Source organism: Manis javanica, chromosome 2 (genome assembly GCF_040802235.1).
Source record: "Manis javanica isolate MJ-LG chromosome 2, MJ_LKY, whole genome shotgun sequence".
Taxonomy (NCBI): domain Eukaryota; kingdom Metazoa; phylum Chordata; class Mammalia; order Pholidota; family Manidae; genus Manis; species Manis javanica.
In genome coordinates this window covers 6,990,982-7,010,066 of record NC_133157.1, presented here as the reverse complement: position 1 = coordinate 7,010,066, position 19,085 = coordinate 6,990,982, and the positions used below count along the sequence as shown (strand labels likewise).

General features: G+C 51.3%; 1 protein-coding gene across 15 annotated transcripts in view; it reads left to right on the top strand.

Moving 5' to 3' along the window:
- The first annotated feature begins 2,256 nt into the window (after positions 1–2,256).
- The window catches only part of ODF2 (outer dense fiber of sperm tails 2), a 26,988-nt gene continuing 10,159 nt past the window's right edge, over positions 2,257–19,085 (top strand). For 2 of the 15 annotated variants that reach the window (XM_037008037.2, XM_073223681.1), the window contains exons 1-13: positions 2,258–2,439; positions 4,956–5,052; positions 5,900–6,016; positions 6,297–6,422; positions 9,695–9,865; positions 10,755–10,915; positions 11,767–11,896; positions 12,441–12,572; positions 15,873–15,944; positions 16,963–17,034; positions 17,153–17,269; positions 17,928–18,113; positions 18,541–18,650. In XM_037008037.2, coding sequence (XP_036863932.2) covers positions 2,276–2,439; positions 4,956–5,052; positions 5,900–6,016; positions 6,297–6,422; positions 9,695–9,865; positions 10,755–10,915; positions 11,767–11,896; positions 12,441–12,572; positions 15,873–15,944; positions 16,963–17,034; positions 17,153–17,269; positions 17,928–18,113; positions 18,541–18,650 — 1,655 coding nt within the window. In that variant the 5' untranslated portion in view covers positions 2,258–2,275. Of the gene's footprint in view, positions 2,440–2,619; positions 2,762–3,524; positions 3,603–4,955; positions 5,053–5,862; positions 6,017–6,296; positions 6,423–9,694; positions 9,866–10,754; positions 10,916–11,766; positions 11,897–12,440; positions 12,573–15,872; positions 15,945–16,962; positions 17,035–17,152; positions 17,270–17,927; positions 18,114–18,540; positions 18,651–19,085 lie in introns of those variants that run through there. The other 13 variants (XM_073223652.1, XM_073223645.1, XM_073223627.1 and 10 more) reach the window with 13 other exon arrangements.

Below are 19,085 nucleotides of genomic sequence, written 5' to 3'. Positions count from 1 at the left end.
CATACACAGGGCATGCACTGGGCAAACGCTTGCTGCCTATTACTAATTAGCTTTTGCTCCAAACCCACAGAGTTTCCTGACCTACAAGTCTGGACCATGTGGAGCCCTCTTTGTTGCCTGGGCCACAGGCAAGCCACAGAGGACTCCTCTCTCACCTTTCGCTGAGTCTCTCACCCCTTTGGGAAGATAAGGATAAGTCCAAGGAAAATCACATTGTGGAAAACAAGAGCTGAAGGGGAATTTCTCATTAAGGTGTAAATCTTTGCGTACCTCCTTGATTATTCCATTTAAATCCATTCCTAGATGTGCAATTGCTGGGTCAAAGAGGATGCTGGTGTTTAAGGTTTTTGATAGATAATGCCCAGGTGTCCTGTCAAAATGTTATATCAATTTTTAAACCTACCAGCAAAATGTACAAGACTGCTTATTTCCTACTGTCCTCATCAGTGCTGAGTAGTGACCTTTAAAAAAAAGTGGCCAGGCTCAGAGGGGTTTGCAGTCAGAAAATGTGGTCCAGCTTCCAAAGTAATATGAGAATAACTCAAGTTCTTTACTTGTACTTCTCAAACACCACAAAGGGGACAGATACCGAGATCACAGCTATACTTTAAAGAATCCCCTTTTCTTCTCCACCTCACATACTTCCCTGTGCCCCTGCCTTCAGCATCCCTTCCCCCCAAATACTGCCCCCTCCTGTTTCCCATCTTCTGAGGATCTTTCCCTCCTCCTTCCTTCTGTCACCCAGCTCTAGTGTGTGTGTGCCTGTGTGCGTGCACGTGTGGGGCGACCTCTCAATCCTGCCCATTCTCAAATTCTCCATCACAAAAGCCTCGGAGGACCGCACCAGCAGGGAAGGACCCTGGTCAGATGGTGGGGAGGGGACAACACCACATAGGCAAAATCCTTCAACCGGTGGGAAGGGAAGCCTTAACTATTCAATCTGGTCAGCTGTGGGCTACTGGAAAACTGGGTGGGACGTATGGGTCTGGTGCCCCTCATGCTGGGTTTAGCACATAGTAAGGACTTAAATGCTGTTTCAGTGAATGCGAGAGCACTGATAAATGATCAACAATTCTGTTGGGATAGCAGGAAACATTTTACAGGCCTTGAGATAAGTTTATCTTGGGCAGCAAGGATTTCTCTTTCTCCAAAGGGGGTATTAAAGGATGGGGGCGTTAAATATGAGGGAGAGAATTACACTGGATGGCTTTCTTTTCTCTAAGACAAAGGAGCACTGGAGTAGGAGAAGCGGGGAAGAGGCAAGGGTTTGGAAAAGCCCCTGTAGGGAGGCTTTAGGGACAAATAAACAATTGCAGGGCAGTGGTGAAGGCTCAGCTGAGGGTGGAGGCAATGATCGGTGGATTTGATTTTGGCAGAGCCTCCAGTGGTTGAATTACCATAGGGACTGGGGATCCAAAAATTACTCAGGAGGGTGAAAATGAATGTTGGTCAAGGGAGTGGAGGACTCCTTAACACTGAGGAATGACTACAGTAGGTATTCGACGAAGAGAGCGAAGGCACGTGGTTGGGAGAGCAGGGAGCTGGGATCTAAGATCTCAGATGGGCCAGCTGTGTGATTTCAGCTGGGGGTGCATGGCTGAGGTGCAGAGGGGAAGGTCAAAAAAATGTAGATGTCAAGGAACTGAGAGGCCTGAGGTTATTAAAGTCTCCCAGAATCCAGGATAGCACTGTGCCCCACATGATACCACACACAATTGGGTTGACAGTGAAGCATAGTTGTTAGAATTCGGCGGCCCAGCGAGAACCTCATGGGAGTAGGTTTGTACACATAGCGGTGTACGGTGTGCAGGAGCGCTTGAGGAGCAAGGGGAATGCCGACACTTCCTCCCGTCCGCACAAGGACAGAGACTGTTGTGGGGGAGAGAGTTGGGTAGTGTGCAAGAGCTGGCGCCATCTCTGCACCAGCAGTGGGGTGGAGACAGCACTGATGTCCAGAAGCGGCACTCAGCTTCGGCCACCAACTTTTGCCACGACCCCTCTCCGAGTCCAGTGTCCTAACACATTTCAGAAGAACCGGGTTAGAGAGTTAGTGAGTCATGGGAACTCCAGGGCAGGGTAAAAATGACGGAGGCGGGAAGCTGGACTTGAACACCCGGACAAGCCCCAGCAGGGCCAGCGGGTGGCGTCGCGCGTCTCCACGGCGACGGGCGGCCTGGCCCGGAAGTGGGCGGGGCATCAGCTTGGGCTCTGTGACGCCAGAGACTGGGTTTAAAGGGCGAAACTCAAGAGGCTCACTGGGGGTTTGAACTGGCCAATGGGCGAGCTGCCGGCCGGGTGTCGGAACAGGCGGCGGAAGCGGGGAGGAGTCGCCGGCCGAACTGGATCGCATCCGCCGCGGCGTCTCCATGGCACGACCCTGGCCTCCGATTTCAACGAGTTCATAAGGAGGCGTTTCTGGGCGCAGCCGTGTCGTTTCTGGTGAGAGGCCGCCGGCAGGCGGGACCCGGGGCGCTGCGCGGATGCCGCTGGGCCCGGTGCCCACGGGCGGGATGGCCCCTGCCGGGGCCCGCTGCCCCTCCGCCCCCCTCCGTCTCCAGCCCTCGGGCGCGCTCGCCCGGCTCCGGTCAGAACCTGGCCCCGTGCCCCGCCCCCCGGCGCGGGCTTTCTCCTCCGCTAACGGGCGGGCCGGGCGCCTCTCTCCTCACCTGGCCACCGGCAGGGCTGCTCTTGCCCCTGCCGCCCTCCGGCGGGGCGTCGCCCTTCTCTCTATGGGCAGAAACTGGGCCCCTCCTGCCCGCTGGTGGGTGGTGGTCCCTTCTCTCCGCCGACGGTGGCTGGCCCCGCGCCCTCCTAGAGCCCCCGGTGGGAGTCGCCCCGGCCCGGCGGGCACTGGCCCGCGTTTCGTAGGCACGCCGTCTCCCGGGCACCGCCCAGGGCCGTCTGACCCGCCGGAGCGGGTTCACCCGCGCAGGGGCCTCCCGTCCCGCCCCGCTCCCGGCACAACCCGGCGTCTGCCCAGCCCTAACTCGGGAGCTGAAGCCCAGCGGCCGCTGCTGAGCGCGGGAGCATTTCCCTTGCGCCGTCGGGGGTACCCACCCGCGGCCCAGCGCTCCTCTCCCCCTTCTCCCAGGGGACAGTTGCCCTGCCCCGCCCCGAACATCCCTCCTGCTCCCTGCGTCCTTTCCCGCCCTTTGGGGCTCTCCTGGGGCCTGGCGGTTCCTGCCCTTCACGCAGACCAACCAGCACCCCAGGTTTTCCTCTTGGTGGCCACCCACCTGCCCTCCGGGGTGGGGCCTGGGCGTGGTGGCCCTTTCCCTCCAAGTTCTCTCCCCCTGGGGAGAGGGAAGCTCCACCGCGCCCCACCGCACCCACCCACCGCCCTGCAGGTCGCTCAGGCTCTGCTGTCTCCCCCCACTTTGGCAGGACAGTTACTGTGCGACTTGGACAGTAGAGGAGCACCTCCCAAGTTTTCATCCAACTGCAAAGCTTCCACCCTCCTCCCCTCAGGATGCCAGGCCCCTGAGAGTCTCATTGACCAGCCCCCTCTGTGTCCCCCTGAGCAGAGCCTGCTGACCCAGTTGCCCACCTTTGTGGCTTTGATGCCTGGCCATGTCTGCCTCATCCTCAGGCGGCCCCCCCAGGTACTGCCAATGTGGGGAGGCATCTCTGCCGAGGGCAGGGAAAGGTGGTCAGGGGCCCTAAGGCCAGGCTCGCTAGAGGTTCTCTTTTCAGCCACTCTGTTCTGTGTACTAAAAGTCTGGACCAAACATTTAAAAACCGTTTTTAAGGGGAAGGAGGGAAAAAATGCACATGGACAACCTCAGCTCTGCCTTCCTCTGGCCCCCCCTCCCAAGTGCCCCGGCTCTGGTAGTAAAAAGGGTCCTCACTGTTGTCTGGAGTACAGGCTCAGCTCCTTTGTGAAAGGAGGCAGGGTGTGAATAACAATGATGCAGGAGCGGGGTGCTGTGGCCAAGTGGATGGGATCCAGGTGGTTGGGCGGGAAGGTGCTGAGGGAGATTTCCCAAATCTATTGGCTTTAAGTGGACAGAAATGTTCTGAGTGAGGAGGGAAACAGAAACCTGTTCTGCTCAGATTCGGTGTTCCTCGGCTGATCAGTAGGACTCAATAATACGCTTTTCTTTTTTATCAAGGTGTGGTAAACAGCAAAGTGCATGCTGAAGTGCTCAAGGATTTTTATGGTGCATTTGGATATTGTATTATTTTCCCCAAGTATTTGTTGGGGGGGGGTAGTGAGGTCATATTTGGGGGCTGTCAGAAGGCAGTGGGATGGATCCAATGGAAATTCCAAGCGTCTTCCTGTCCTGGAATTCTTGGGTGTACTGCTGCCAAATTTTGGAGATTAAACTTTTGCTGTATTTGCAACTCTGATGATGGGGCTGTTCATGTATAAGCAAGGTGAATAGCATGCTATAAAAAGAACCCCAGAACAAAAATAATCCTGCTTCGTAGGAGCTTAAAGGGTAGCAAGTGGAATATTTCAGAAAAGAGTAACTTTTCATCCTCTTAGTTGAATATTTGTTAATTTTATGAATTTTAGTCACAGGGACTTGTTTCTGAGCTTGTTGCTTTGTCTACTTACTGGACATTCATTTGCTGAGCATTTCTCCAGGGTCTCCTCTGCTCCAGGCACTTACTCTCTTGGCCAAACTAGCACCTTGGCTATGGCTCACATGCCACCGCCTTTTTGTCGCGTGACAGGATGACAGCTGGACATTTCAGCAAAAGGTCACAATATGTGTGATACATTGGCAATTTAAAAGGCCAGCCCTGCGAGTGCCCGTCACCTCCTATGTCCATCCCACTGCTGGGCACGCCATGCATGTTTGGTGCTTGTGTAAAGGGAGCCAAGTAATTCCAGACTGGTTTTCCTAGCCACAAACTTATTTAGCCACCATATGTAGAGCATAAGTTTGGGAGATTTAAGAAACAGAAGAGCCCTGGTTTTCTGCTTATAATCTGGTTCTTGTGCCCAGGTTCAGGTTTCCATCGTGTGGGAAGAACGGAGTAACAAATCTCCCGCAGAAAAAGGTCCTGAGGACACCTTGTGGCGCACCCAGTGTGACTGTGACGGTATGTGGGGTGCATGCAGAGCAGGTCTCTGCCAGAAATGCATCTGCACCTCTCTCCCAGGGGGTGTCCTGCCCCGCTGGCACCACTGTGGCCTGGCTCTCTGCTAGAAGCTTTCATACGTGCTGATTAATTGTGATTTTTTTTTTTGCCTGTGGTAAAGCCTCCAGATATGAGGAGGTTGTCTTAATTTAAGCCTTCCAGACAAATTCCAAAACTCTTTAGAATAGATTGAAAAAAAAAAAGAAGAGGAAGAAGAAGAAAAGAGTAAAGAATGGGGAGAGGGGACAGGAGCTGGCAGGTGAGGGGTATGTAGCTCTTTTCTTTAGAATCTATACAACCTTCTCATCTCGGCATTTCCCCTGGCTTTGTTTTCATTGGATTACCTGCCTGCTGCCTGATTCATTTTGCATCCTAACCATTTTGTGTGTTTCCCACGCTAATCCTTATGCCCCTTTCAGGGGTCGGTGTGGCAGGCTTCACCTGCTTTCCAGCTGTGCCGCACTGACTCTAAGGAGGAGCTGTGCATTCCAGCAGGCTTAGAAGGAAATTCAGCTCTGAGGACCCCAGGCCCAGCTTTGGGCTCCTTTGTAGAACCTGTGGGTCTTACAAACCCCTCTGTCTTTAGTGGGCCTGGTCTGCCGGTTGGTCTTCAGCTGGGATCTCCGCAGCAGCCTGCTGAGTGGCGCTCCACCTTAGTTCCTGCCTGCGTGCTGGTAGTTGGTAGCTGTCCTGCTCGCTTGGTGGCTAGGCTTTCAGGGGCCCCCAGAGGCTGTGAGCTCTGTTTTTTATGCCCAGTTTACCCCTCCACAGATCAACCTTTTTTGTGTTGTCCTCCCCTGCTTGCCAGAAGCGAATCATGAAGGACCGCTCTTCAACTCCCCCCTTACATGTTCACGTGGATGAGAACACACCTGTCCATGTCCACATAAAAAAACTCCCGAAACCATCAGCGGCCAGCAGCCAGGTAGGAGCATGCCAGTGGGGCGAGGCAAAGGCTATGGAGCAGGGTGACGCTGCCCGGCTCAGCCTCCTCACACTTCTAACAACAAAGGTTTGAGAGACAAATGCACTCGCTTCTGAGGTCAGTGCCTGATCAGAAGGTAGGCAGGTCTGTCATCCAGAAATGGCAGCAGTTGCCTTCATCAGACGAGACTCCCCTGCAGAGTTGGCAGTGGATGCTACCGGAGTGACGCCACAGCCAGCTGTGTGGGGAAAAGTGACCCTGGGTTTGTCCCTTTCCACAGAAATCTCATAAGCGTGGAATGAAAGGGAACACCGTGAATGTGCGGAGGAGTGTCCAGGTGAAAACCAAGGTACCTTGGATGCCCCCTGGAAAATCATCCACCCGGCATGTGGGATGCAAGTGGGAGGTAGGCTCATTCTTGTTCAGGCTTTTCTTCTCGGACTGGTCAGTGTCTAGCAGGCTTCAAAGTTGGTATGACTCAGGGTGGGCTGTAGCTGTTGAAGATATCCAATTCGGTCCTGTTCACTGAGTGCCTTGCTAAACCCTAAGAGCACGTGCATCTTCTTGAGTCCTACAACACTGTGATGTGGTAGGTCCTGCTCTCCCAGTTCCCAGATGAGAAAACCAAGGGTCAGAGAGATGGATTCTCATAGACAGGAGCAGAGCTGGAGTTAGGATTCAGGAGGTTCTCCTAGAGGTGGTACTCTTAGCCTCTCTGACTTGTATTGTGAGGAATCCCATGTCTTTTCCCACGGAACTCTGATAGTATCTAAAACATAGCTTAAAAAAAAGTATAGCAGAATGTACACACTCAGGAGAGCGTCCCCTCTTTTGAGGGAGTCCCCATAAGAAATCGTGCATATAGCTAGTGCCTAGATGTCCTCAAAACTACTTTTCGAAGAATCTCCTGGGGAACAATCTCCTTCAGTTTTAGTTGTCAAGGTGCCAAGTGTACTGTTGTCTGTTTTTAGCCACACCTCAACATGTCTGTCCATCCATCCATTCAGTCCATCTGTACGGCGATCCATGCAGCATTACCCTTATTGAGCCTTGTGCCAGGCACTGTTGGGCACTGGGGGTTACAGCAAGTTAGAAATATAAAATACAAGCAATTACTCATGAAGTCACACTTCATGGTTTTTTGACTCCCTGATTTACCAGTTTTTTCTCAGAGATAAAGGGAGTTTGGAGAATTCTGGGGAATAGAAAAAAAGTATTCTGGCCTGTATACATATACATATCTGATGTACAAGGAAGATTGGAATTAAAATACAGTCTTGACCATGTAAACATCACAAGTAACTAGTGACATATCAATTAAAAACAACTTTTAAAAACAAACAATAAGCTATCATTTTTATGGAGTGAAACAAGTTGAAAAGATTACAAAGATCTGTTGGCAAGCACAGGGGGGATCAATGAACCTTTGGACACAGTTTTGAGAGGACTGTGAAACCAATGGCTCTAGAGGCAATTTGGCACCATCTTTATAAACATTTATTCTATAATTTGCATCTTGGAATTGATTCCATAGTTTTAAATATAGGATTTAATCTAAAAAAAGTCACAGAAGAGGACAGGGATCGTGTATAAAGATGGTTGTAATAGAAAAAACCGGAAGCAATTTAAATGTCTATCAGGAGGGTATTGGTTAAATTATGCAACAGCCATAGAGTGGAATACCCTGCAACCATTCCATAGAGTGAGGTAGATGTTTAAACATGAAAATGAAGCTGGAGCCACACAGCACGTATCATTTAGCCCTATTTGCCCGATAAAGGACTTCTGTATGTCCACGTGTGTATGGGTGTTTTTATGTGTAACATTTTCTGGGAGGATATATAGGAAGTGGTAAACAGTGATTATCTCTGGGCTGTGAGGAGCTTTAATGATTCATTTTTTATCGTCTGGCTTTCTTTGTAACAAACATACTATGTTTTATAATTAAAAACACTTTTTTAAAAAGTAGAGACTTGGTTTTCCAAATACATGTCAAAGATATGCCACTATGGAAATTGACTTTCCTGTTTACATATGTTGCTAGGACTTATGGTCCCTTCTGGAAAACTCAGTGACCACTACCAGTTCTGGGGCCACAGAATCCTAGAAACGGAGGGGTGCAGAGAGGTGACTTGGCATTTCTTAAACAGTAGTTGTTTTTCATCCTGTCCTCTTGAGCAAGCTATCCACTTCCCAGGAGCGCTCCATGTTTCTGGGAGGACACAACCTGACCCTTTCCATGATGGACATGGAGAAAGACCCTACAGGGAGGAGATTTGGGGTGAGCTGAATGTGGAGGACCCCAGAAGCTTCTGTGTGCTTGTGGGGATTCTTGTTTGGTTTTTTAAAACTCCCTCTGCTACACAAGATTGTCTTTGGGAGAAAGAAGGTCTTTTTTTCCTCCACCTATTGTTAAAAGTGGTCTATCTTTATTACAGAAAGTTGAAAATAATAATTCTACTACTATAATGTGACCATAATTAAGTTTTTAAAAGTTTTTGTTGAAAAGTACAGGAAAGTACACACATCAGAAGTGTGTTGCTTGATGAATTTTTACAAGTGGAATAACCCTGTGTAACCATTACCAGCTCAACCCAAAGCTCCTCTCTGGTGCTGTTCCCATTACTATTGCCCCTGAGGGTAACCACTCCCTTGAAATATTTTGGTACATTTACTGTCAAATTTCTTTCTATGCATAGTTTTGCAGAGGGCGCATCCATTTTTAAAATTGTTCGCTATGAGTTCTCCTTCTTTGACATAACAGTTATATCCTTACTGAATATCCCTTTTATTCCTGATAGCTATCATCTTCTCCTGGAAATTGGTACAGAATGTTAGCCACCTCAGCTTAAGAAGAGCAGAGAACTGTACAAATAATGAGGCATAGCAATTACTTAATGCACCAGAATAAACTTAGAGTGAGAGAGTCAAGTTCAATATACCAAAACCCATGGAAACCCTGGCCCCTGTATTAAAAGATCTTCCTGGAGTCTTAAAAGTAGAGTGTTTAAAACCATATGTATGTGTTTTTATGCTGATGTATTTAAATAGATATTTTTCTAGATACCATACCATTCCATCCTTAAATTATTCAATATGTACTTCTGGTAGTATTTTTCTACATAACCAAAGTTACAATGATTAGTCCTAAAAACCTCATTTCTTAATATCATATAATATCTGGTCCATATTTGAATTTCCCCACTTGTCCCTAAAAATACCCTTTATAGCAGATTTGTATACCTTTGCAATTATCCACTGTCTTGTATTCATAGTCATTTAAAAGATATATAAGAAGTGGTAAATGGTGATTACCTCTGGGCTCATGCATTCATAGTCATTTAAAAGACTCGACATACTTCACTTCTGTCTTAGTATATGTAAATATTGATTGCCGCAAACTTTTGCCAATTTGTTATATCCTTATTTTAAACTTGACACTGTAACACAGCCTTTCTACTTCTCTGTTAGAAAATCCTCAAAAATGTCACTTAAATATGGGTAGGTAATATTCCATCAAGAAGGTACAGTGTGTTCTTGCTCCCGGGGTCCCTGTGGTTGGCGCCTCAGTGGCTTCAGCTCTTCGTGCTAAAGCCTCCAGTGGACAGTGGGCGTGGTGGGACTGATGACTGTGGTTTTGCCTTATGAGTTAATGTGTTTCTCCCTCCTTTCCATCAGAATCCACCTCATTGCCTGGAGAACACACCACCATCTTCAGAAAAGCTGGTCTCAGTGATGCGATTAAGTGACCTCTCTACTGAAGATGACGACTCGAGTCACTGTAGAATGAACTGTTATGATAAGAAGATTGACAATCTAATGAATGCAGTTGGTTGTCTCAAGTCTGAGGTGAGGGACGAGGGGGGCTGGGACAGCTTGTGCCCCAAGGATGTACAGAGCCGCCCAGGTGGGTTCCCTGTAGACATTTCCTTCTGGCTGCCTCTCAGCAGGCTTTGGATGCTCCTGGGGAGGAAGCTGGGGCATCCTGGCATCCCTCTCCTTTGAACACTTAGCCCAGCCTGGCCCTGACCACCTGACCTGGCCTGGTGCTCTGTAAGGTTGGCCTGGTTTGATTTTTTACAAGAGTAAATGAAGCCAGTGATGGTATTGTTGCAAGTTTGGAGGTGAAATCACTGGACACTGGGGCCTCTGCTTTCCATTTTACACAAAAGGTTAAAAAAAAAACAAAAACAAAGCCCCAAAGAAGTGAATGAAGTTTGCCCTCAGTTGCTGGACTGTGTCCTTGGCTGGGATGCGGGAGCGGAATTGTAAACAGCCTGGAAGGCCAGGGCCCCCGACTAGAGGTTGGCAGAACTGGCGTGGAATCCAGGTCTTGACCGCTAAGGTGGACCGTGCTTCTGACCCTTCACCCTGCAGCTGGGGACCTCTTGAAGAGCCTGGGCGGGGCTGCCTGGCGACAATCCCTCCTTTCTCCGCAGCCCGCAGCACGTGGGCCTTTTGTGACATCTCCCCCTTTGGTGTCCCAGCTGGTTTGTATCCGGCCTTTGTCCCCAGCCGGCAAATCTCCGAGGCTCTCAGGAATGAGGGGAGGAGAGGAAGAGCATCTGCCAGAGAGTCTCTGTGACAGTTAACTGGCATTGTTGCCCCGAGAACTCAAGCTACCCAGGCAGCTGTCAGTCAGACGCGCCCTCAATTCGGTCCCAGCAGTGGGCCTAGCGATGTGGTGGGGAGGAAGGGCCTCCTCTCAGTGGCTCCTGCCCACGTGCCCCACGCACAGGTCAAGATGCAGAAGGGTGAGCGCCAGATGGCCAAGAGGTTCCTGGAGGAGCGGAAGGGGGAGCTGGAGGAGGCGGCCCACGAGCTGGCCGAGACCGCGCACGAGAACACGGTGCTGAGGCACGACATCGAGCGCATCAAGGAGGAGAAGGACCTCACCGTGTAAGGGGGCCCTGCCACAGAGCCCCGGGCTGCCCCAGCCCTGGGAGCGGGCGGCAGGGGAGGGGCAGGCGCCGGCGCTGTCCCCGGGTCGGAGTCTAGCCCGGTCGGAGTCTAGCCCGGGGTGGCAGCCGTTCAGCGCAGTCAGGTACCTGCCGGCGCTCGTGCATCACAGTGTGGTGGCAGAGGCTGCGCCCCCAGAGTGCAGCTGTGGCGAGGGGAGGGCGCGGGGACGTGCTCCTGGGAAGCATGTAAGGCGAGTTCTGCAGGACGGCTAGGAGGTCGGCATGTGGGTGTGGGGGGGAGAGACGCTCCACGGTGGGAACATTGTATGTGGAGGCCCTGAGCTGCGAAGGATTTGCGACTGAGAAAGGAAAAGCAGAGTGAGGTGGACACTGGGCGCAAAGGGGAGGGGATGCCACGGATGTTGGCAGGGCTCTTAGTGGCCCTTTGAGGAATCTGCACTGAAGGCAGTTGGAAGCCATGGAAGGGTTTTCAAAGCAGGTGTGACCAGCCTTGGGTCCCGTGTGGAGAGCAGATGGGGGCTAATAAGCAGATCTGAAGATGCTGGTTAGTAGGCTGTGGCAGTGACCAAGGGCACAGGTGATGCCAGCAGTGGCTGTCTAAGAGACAAGCAGGACTACAAATGGCATAATGTCACCTGGCGTGGCGGCCCTGCTGTGGTGCCCAGGTGTCCTTTCAGAAGGCCACTCCAGTCAGAAGAGCCAGCCGTTCCCCCTCCCCCACTGTTCCCTGGCCAGATGAGCCTTGCAGGGCATTGTGAGGCAAGCCTCAGAGCTCTGGGCGGGCAGGGGCCTGGAGGGCTCACAGGGCCCTGCTTCATCTGGCCCCAGACTTCAGAAGAAACACCTGCAGCAGGAGAAGGAGTGCCTCATGTCCAAGCTGGTAGAGGCTGAAATGGATGGAGCCGCTGCTGCCAAGCAAGTCATGGCCTTGAAGGACACCATCGGGAAGCTGAAGACAGTAGGTGGCAGACAGTACAACCCAGCCTAGGACAGAGCCCAGAGAGGGTACAGCTGCAAGCTGGGGTGGGGTCTTTACACAGTCATCAGGCTGACATTATGACATCTCCAGGCCAGGGGAGGGCCCACTTAACTCCTTGGCCCCCAGCCCCTACCCGCCACTCTTACTTCCGGGGCCTCACCCTTAAGGATGACCACTGGTAGCCAGAGCCTCTGAGGAGACCGCAGCATGGGTCTCCTGGGAGCACAGCGAGATGCGCATGCGTCTGATTCCCGTAAGTATCAGCCAAGAGCGGTCCTGCTGCTCCTGCACCTCCTCCAGGAGACCGGCCCTAACTACTTACACCGAGCTCCCCAGCCCCTTTCCCTACTTGGCGTTTTCAGCAGGCTTGGCTCCTGCCCATCTTGCCAGGTCTGCCTCCTCTCCGGCCTTGTGCACAGCGCAGCTCTCCTTGCGTGGGCTTCCTGAGTTCCCCGTGGGGCCTGCCTCTGCGGCCTCCTCCCTCCTCCTCCTATACTTTGTAAGACTGCCTGCTGTCTTCCAGGAGAAACAAATGACCTGCACGGACATCAACACCCTGACGAGGCAGAAGGAACTTCTCCTGCAGAAGCTGAGCACGTTTGAGGAGACCAACCGCACCCTCCGGGACCTGCTGAGGGAACAGCACTGCAAAGAGGTGAGCTCTGGCCAGGCCTCCCACACCCCAGCCCATCCACAGAGCCCTAGGCTCCTCGTCTGTGAAAAGAAAACCCTCTTGGTGCGTGACCTGAGGGGGCCATAGGAAGACGGGCTGAAATCGCTGGCAGTGTGCTGGGCACGGGTGGCAGGTGTTGTCTCGGTTGTTGAAGCTGGACCTGGTGGCACCGGAGGGACCTTGGATGTCAATTGGAGGGCAGTGGGGAGTCAGGGTGGGGTTCAGCCCATTCCAGGGATCACGTGGCAAAACGGGGAGCGTGCTACACCTGAGCTTTGGTGAAGTAGCTGAGTGACTAATGGCCCGTGGACACACGTTAGTCTATAAAATCTACTTTCTGTTAGCATATGATTCTGGAAAGATGGACAATATCAACAGCTGCTTCCTATTTGGTTCAAACCAAAGGGATACCAAAAGCCCATGCTGAAGAGGTGATGACAGTTTTTTTAGTTTAATCTCTTTTTTTGTTATTCAGCACTGTCAACTTCTCTTTTAAAAAAATAGCATTTAAAATAAGTAAAAACCTTTTTCATGTAGCTAAATCCCTCTTGTGGCTCTTTGGGTGGCAGTGTTATCTCCCTTCCCTCAGAGGGAACCTTTATCTCGAATCTGATAGTTTTTATTGCTTATGTTTGTCTTCCGAAGCTGCATGTAGTATTGTTAAGCATGTTTTCAAACTTCACAGTAATGGTACTGTTCCATGTATATTCTTCTGAGTTTGCTTTTTTACCCTATATTTTTATGAGATTCCTCCATTTTTATCCTTGAGGCCTGAGCAATTAATTTTCCCTGCTGAGTTCCATTTTATGACTGTACCACAATTTATCTCTTCTTTACTGATGGAGACATATTTTCAGCAGTTTGCTGTTAAGAGCAGTGTTATTTTGAGGATTCATGCGCCCTATCCTGGTGTACTTGAAAGTTTCTAGGATATATTTTATCAGTTTTACTAGTTATAGCTAAATTTCTCTCTTAAAATAGTATACCTGTTGCATTTCTGGTTGGTGTTCTCGGGTGCACAATTTTTACCTCTCTGGGCCTTGGTTTTTTCACTTATAAAAGGGGAACTGCACAGACTGTATGAGAACTTGAGATGATGCATGGACAAGGGGTTTGCATACCACCTGGCACTTAATAGGTGCTTGGTAAGTGGCAGGTGCTGTTGCTTATTGTCCTGGTACTGGGGCCCTGAGAAACCTCTTGAAAGAAGAGAGGGGATGCGAACTCAACAGTCCAAGCAGGTTTACTGATGAACCTGAGAGGGACCCCCCTGTCCTGGCCAGCAGAACAAAGGAAAAAGCGGGTCTCTAACAGGTCAAGAGGCTTTTTATGGCCAGGGCTTTGGCGGGCTCTTTGAGGGGAGTGGTCAGGGGAAAGGTGGGCTTGTGGCTTGCTGACGTGTCCTCTGGAGGATGCTTGTAGCCTAGGTAAGATGACACCTAGTTCTCTCTGAGATGGTGGATGGGCTTATTCAAAAGGAGGATTCTATCACCTCTTCCTACCCAATTTTGTTCCTTTGTCTTCTTAGTGTCTATTATCCTGGAACCCCAGCATCTCCAGCTGGAGATGAAGGGTGGGCTACCTTAAACTCCCACCCATAGTATGTGCTCCCTGTTTGTTCTAGGACCTCATCTCCTCCTGCCCATGTGACCCTGGGGACCACACCCCCATCTTGGGGCTTACTAGGGGGCACTCAGTGTGGTGGGGGGACTGCTTTGGCCTTGAGTCAGTTGTCTTAGGGTCCAGCTCTGCCATTTCCAGCTGTGCGATCTACAGAAACTCACTTCTAGTCTCGATCTTCTCATCTGTAAAATGGGTGTGGTGATAGTGTGTATGCCCTTGGAGTGTGGGATTTGGTGAGATCATGTGACAGTTTGTTTAGTGTCCCCACGGAGGCTCTGGGGACGTGGCATAATGGGCAGCGGGAGCAGCTTCAGGCTGTAGGTCTCTGGCCTCAGCTTTCATCTCGTGTTGTCTCCTCTAGTTGCTGGAGAAACCACAATGCTGGCTTCTGTCAGTTCTAGGTGCCTGGGAACCTCTGGGTCCAGGGAGCCCTTTTGGCTTGTGCAGGGGCCTGTGGGCCTGAGGTGGAAAGGAAGGTGAGCCTCCTTCCAAGGGTGCTCGGGAAGAAGAGCAGAGACAGTTCACAAAGACACCCGTGGGAAAATGGGCAAGGGGTGAGCAGGCAGTTCTGAGAAGAGGAACCACAAATGGGTGATGAACATGTGAATGATCAGAGAAATGCAAAATGAAACCGCAGGATGGTGCTGGCAAAGACGGACAGCAGGCAGCGGCTACCGGGTGCTTCCACGTCCCGCTTGTGACCGCGTGAGGAGGTGTAGGCACTTTGCAGAGCATTTCAGCTGCCACACGTTACAACCCTTCCAGCCCAGCTGTTCCTCCTTTTCTTGGTATCACCCTAAGACAGACACTTAGTACTTGTCCAGCAGTGTCCGCTGCTACAGTGCTGCTATTGCAAAACCTGGGAAGCACCGCATTGCCTGGAAGTTGTGGGAAGAAGGTAAAAATACAATGGCGCATTAGAGACAGAAAGCAGACTTGTGGTTGCCTGGGGTTGGGAGGAGGGGCAAGTGCGGGCTGACTGCTTGACCAGGTACCTGGCTTCCTCTTGGGGTGGTGACAGTGACTCTTCTGGAACTAGATGGTAGCAATGGTTGCACAATATTGGGAGTGAACTATATTTTAGTGTATTTTAATATAATATCCATTTAGTATGTTTTAATATATCCATTATATTGAATATTATACTTAAAAGTGGTTAAAATGGTGAAGTTTATGTTGTAAATATTTTACCTCAATTTAAAAAGATAACAATGTAATGTACCAAAAGCCTTTGAATTGCACATTTTAAATGGGTGCCTTGCGTGGTATTTGAGTTTATATCTCAACTAAAGCTGTTTCTAAAAAGTCAGGTGCAGCACAGAAGTACAGCCTGATGTCAGTTCGGTGGAATGACACGTGCCCTCACCCCCCTCCTCCCAAAGAGAGCATTCCTCAGGGTGTGGCTGTGCAGAAATGCAGAGGGGAGAGTGGCAGCGTATCATCCAATTAACAAACCATAGGGTGGGGCTTGGGAGGTGGTGAGGGGGCCCTTAGCTTTGTTGGTGTTCACCAAATATATTATGATAAGGATGTAACTTATTTAGTACTTCAATGATTAGAAATGCAATTTTCAGATAAGGAAAAGGGGCCTTTTAGGATGTAGACCTCCTGGTTTATCGCTTGCTTAGTGATTTGCTTTCCTTTTGCCTTCCCTTGAAGGATTCTGAAAGGCTGATGGAGCAACAGGGAGTGCTGCTGAAACGACTGGCAGAGGCAGACTCGGAGAAAGCGGTAACACGGGGCACCCCCGGCGCCCACCTCCCCCACCGGGTTTCAGGTGACAAAGCTTAGAGGTTCAGTGGCAGCAAGAGGGCTGAAATCCTGCTCTGTTTTCTGAGTCTGTTTCAAGATCTGTAAAATGGGCTGATGTCCCCTCTGCCACCTGCTCCACTGGGGCTGGTCTGGTTGGTCACCTGAACCACCATGCCAGACACCAACATGAGGGATGGAGGTAATGATAACACGTTTATAAATCATCAGAGCCTGTTACCTCAATTTCCTCATTCATATTCTGGATTAAAAGTCATCAAAAGGTAGAGACTTTTAGACTCATTCCAGTTCTAGGAATCTCTCCCAAGACAGCAAAGCCTAAGTTCCTCAAGATGTGAATGGATGTAAGAAAGAAGCGGGGAGTGACCCACGACCAAGTAAATCTGGGAAACAGCTGGCTGGCCTGAACAAAACGTTCAGCAGGTTTCTTAACTCCAAGACCTTTCAGAGCCTTTGATATTTTAATGCCCACTGTGTGAGTCTCAGAGAAAGAAGACAGAGGTCGTGTCTCCCATGCTTTGGCCCTTGGCCCTCAGTGCCTCGCCAGACATCCCTGGGGGAAATTCAGCAGGAATGGGATAATTTTGAAGCCTGCATTCTCAGCTGGAGAGGCCTTGTCAAATTATGACACATCAGTACATTGAAACATTAAGCTGTGGTTTCAAAAGATGTAGAAGATTTAAGCACGTTATGGTAAATGTAGGATCGTAGGTTATGGAACAAAATGTACATAGGACTTTTTAAATGTCTGTTAACCATGGTTGTCTCTGGATGGGGGATTATGGAGAGTTGTTAGCCTTTTTTGTGTGTGTGAACGTTTTCCACAATTTACATTATTTAAATTGAAAAATAAATGGTGTTTATTGTTTTTAAGAAATGTTGGCCCTGGCGGCTGGACACTCACAATAGTGTCTCTCCTCTCTGGGCTGGCCCTCCTTGCCTTTCCCAGGGAGCTCATGGCAGTGTGTGTTCTCCCCAGCGCCTGCTCTTACTGCTGCAAGACAAGGACAAGGAGGTGGAAGAGCTCCTCCGGGAAATACAGTGCGAGAAGGTACCATCCCCGACAGCTGCTCCTTAGGGGCCAGTAGAGCTTCATGGGTAGAGTGTGCTCTGGAATTGGAGACCTGGGTTCAAATCCTCTCTTTGTCCCATTTTCCATCTCTCCAAAGGCTCAAGCAAAGACAACATCTGAGCTTTCTAAGTCCATGGAGTCCATGCGAGGGCATTTGCAGGCACAGCTTCGGTGCAAAGAGGCAGAGAACAGTCGCCTGTGCACGCAGATCAAGGTACCTGCTGGCCCAATAGGTGGGGAAGGAGGGGGTGGGGCATGGCAGTCCAAGGGCGGGGCCTGGCCAAGGCTGTCGCAACTCAGGTAGGTTTTACCCGCAAGGGTAAGGGCAGCTGCTGCCAAAGCCCTCGTGTTTCAGAGAGACTCTGGGACAGCGGCAAGAGTCATGGAGAGAGACCTCCTGGAGGTCTTGGGTGTCCTTCCCAGCAGAAACCAGGGTGGGAGCTGTGCCCTGAGCCAGTCACTTAATCCCGTAGGCCCTCCGTTCTCCTACTCTCCGTGGGGAGGGGATGGCTCCAGATGCTGCTTGCATCTGTGAGCCAGGGACCCTGTGAGGTCACAGTGCTACTGAATGGTAGGGACAGCTCTGACCACTGTGCTGGGAGTTCAGGGAAGGCTTCCAGAGGAGTTCTGGCCTAACATGAAGACCCAGTGGGTTCAGTGATCCGGAGAAGGATGTGGGGAGCTGGGAAGGGGCTGCAGCTCTCGCCTGTGTTTGGAGCCTAAGCCCCCATTTTCACTGTCCCTCTCCTCATTCCCTCTTTTCTCTGGTCCCCTCCTCCCCCTCTCTCCCCTTTACCCTCTGCCTTGCCCTCTGGCCTTTCTTGTCTCCCTCATCCCCTCCCCGCATCTGCGCCCCGGCCGTGCCCTTCCAGAACCTGGAGCGCAGTGGGAACCAGCACAAGGCGGAAATAGAGGCCATCATGGAGCAGCTGAAGGAACTGAAGCAAAAGGGAGAACGAGAAAAGGAGACCTTGAAGGCGGCCATCCGAGCCCAGAAGGAGCGAGCGGAGAAAAGCGAGGAGTACGCCGAGCAGCTGCACGCGCAGCTCGCCGACAAGGTAGCAGGCCGGCTGTGGCGGAGGGGCAGGGCGGCTGGCTGAGCAGGGAGCCTGTGGGCGGGCGCGGCCAGTGGGTGAGGAGGGATGGCGGTGGAAAAGGGAATGAGCTGTAGGACAGGTGGCAGGGGAACGGGAGGGGAGTAGGAGCTATGTAAGTGAAGGACGGTGATGGGCAGGCGGCCAGCTGGAGACAGTTGGAGGGGACAGCCTAGCCACGCCGTCATTGTGTGGGGGAAGGCAGGATACGGGTGTATGTGCAGACAGGGTACATATGGTTGCTAGCAATCCACAAGCAATAGCTGGGCTCCCACTGTCACCCTGGGTGCTTTCTAGAAAGGGATTTGCAGGGGTGAGGGTTGTCCTGGGTGAGCTCCCTTGGCTTCGGCCGTGACATAGGCTGAAAGGTCCCATTGTCCCATGTGCCCAGGATCTTTATGTTGCTGAAGCTTTATCCACCCTGGAGTCATGGAGGAGCCGCTACAACCAAGTTGTGAAAGACAAGGGAGACCTCGAGCTGGAGATTATTGTCCTGAATGAGTACGTCTGCGCAGGAGAGGGCTGTGGGCTGTTAGAGAGAAGTGGGTGCACAGGTGGACAGAGCCTGGCAACCCGAGGCAGGTCACCTCGCCCACACGCCTGCCAACTGGTCTCCACTAGTAAGGGGCTGTGCTGTGCTGAGCTATGGGTGGCCCTGAGCTGGGATTTCTGGTTGGCGCTGGGATGCAAGTTCCAGCTCTGGTCCTGGGGTCCTAGCCCCCTGGCATGCACTGTTGGGGCCAGGCTTCTCTGATCACGGAGGCTTGGGTCTGATGCCAGTGCCTGGGCCTGAGCTGTGTGCCAGTCTGCATAGTGTGGGAACCAGGTGCATCCCCATTCCTGTTCTTGGGGGATGGGACGGTGCTAATCCCTGTGTCTTCTCTCTGTCCTCTGCCCAGTGACTGCCCACCCATCAGTAGGGCAGAGATATGACCT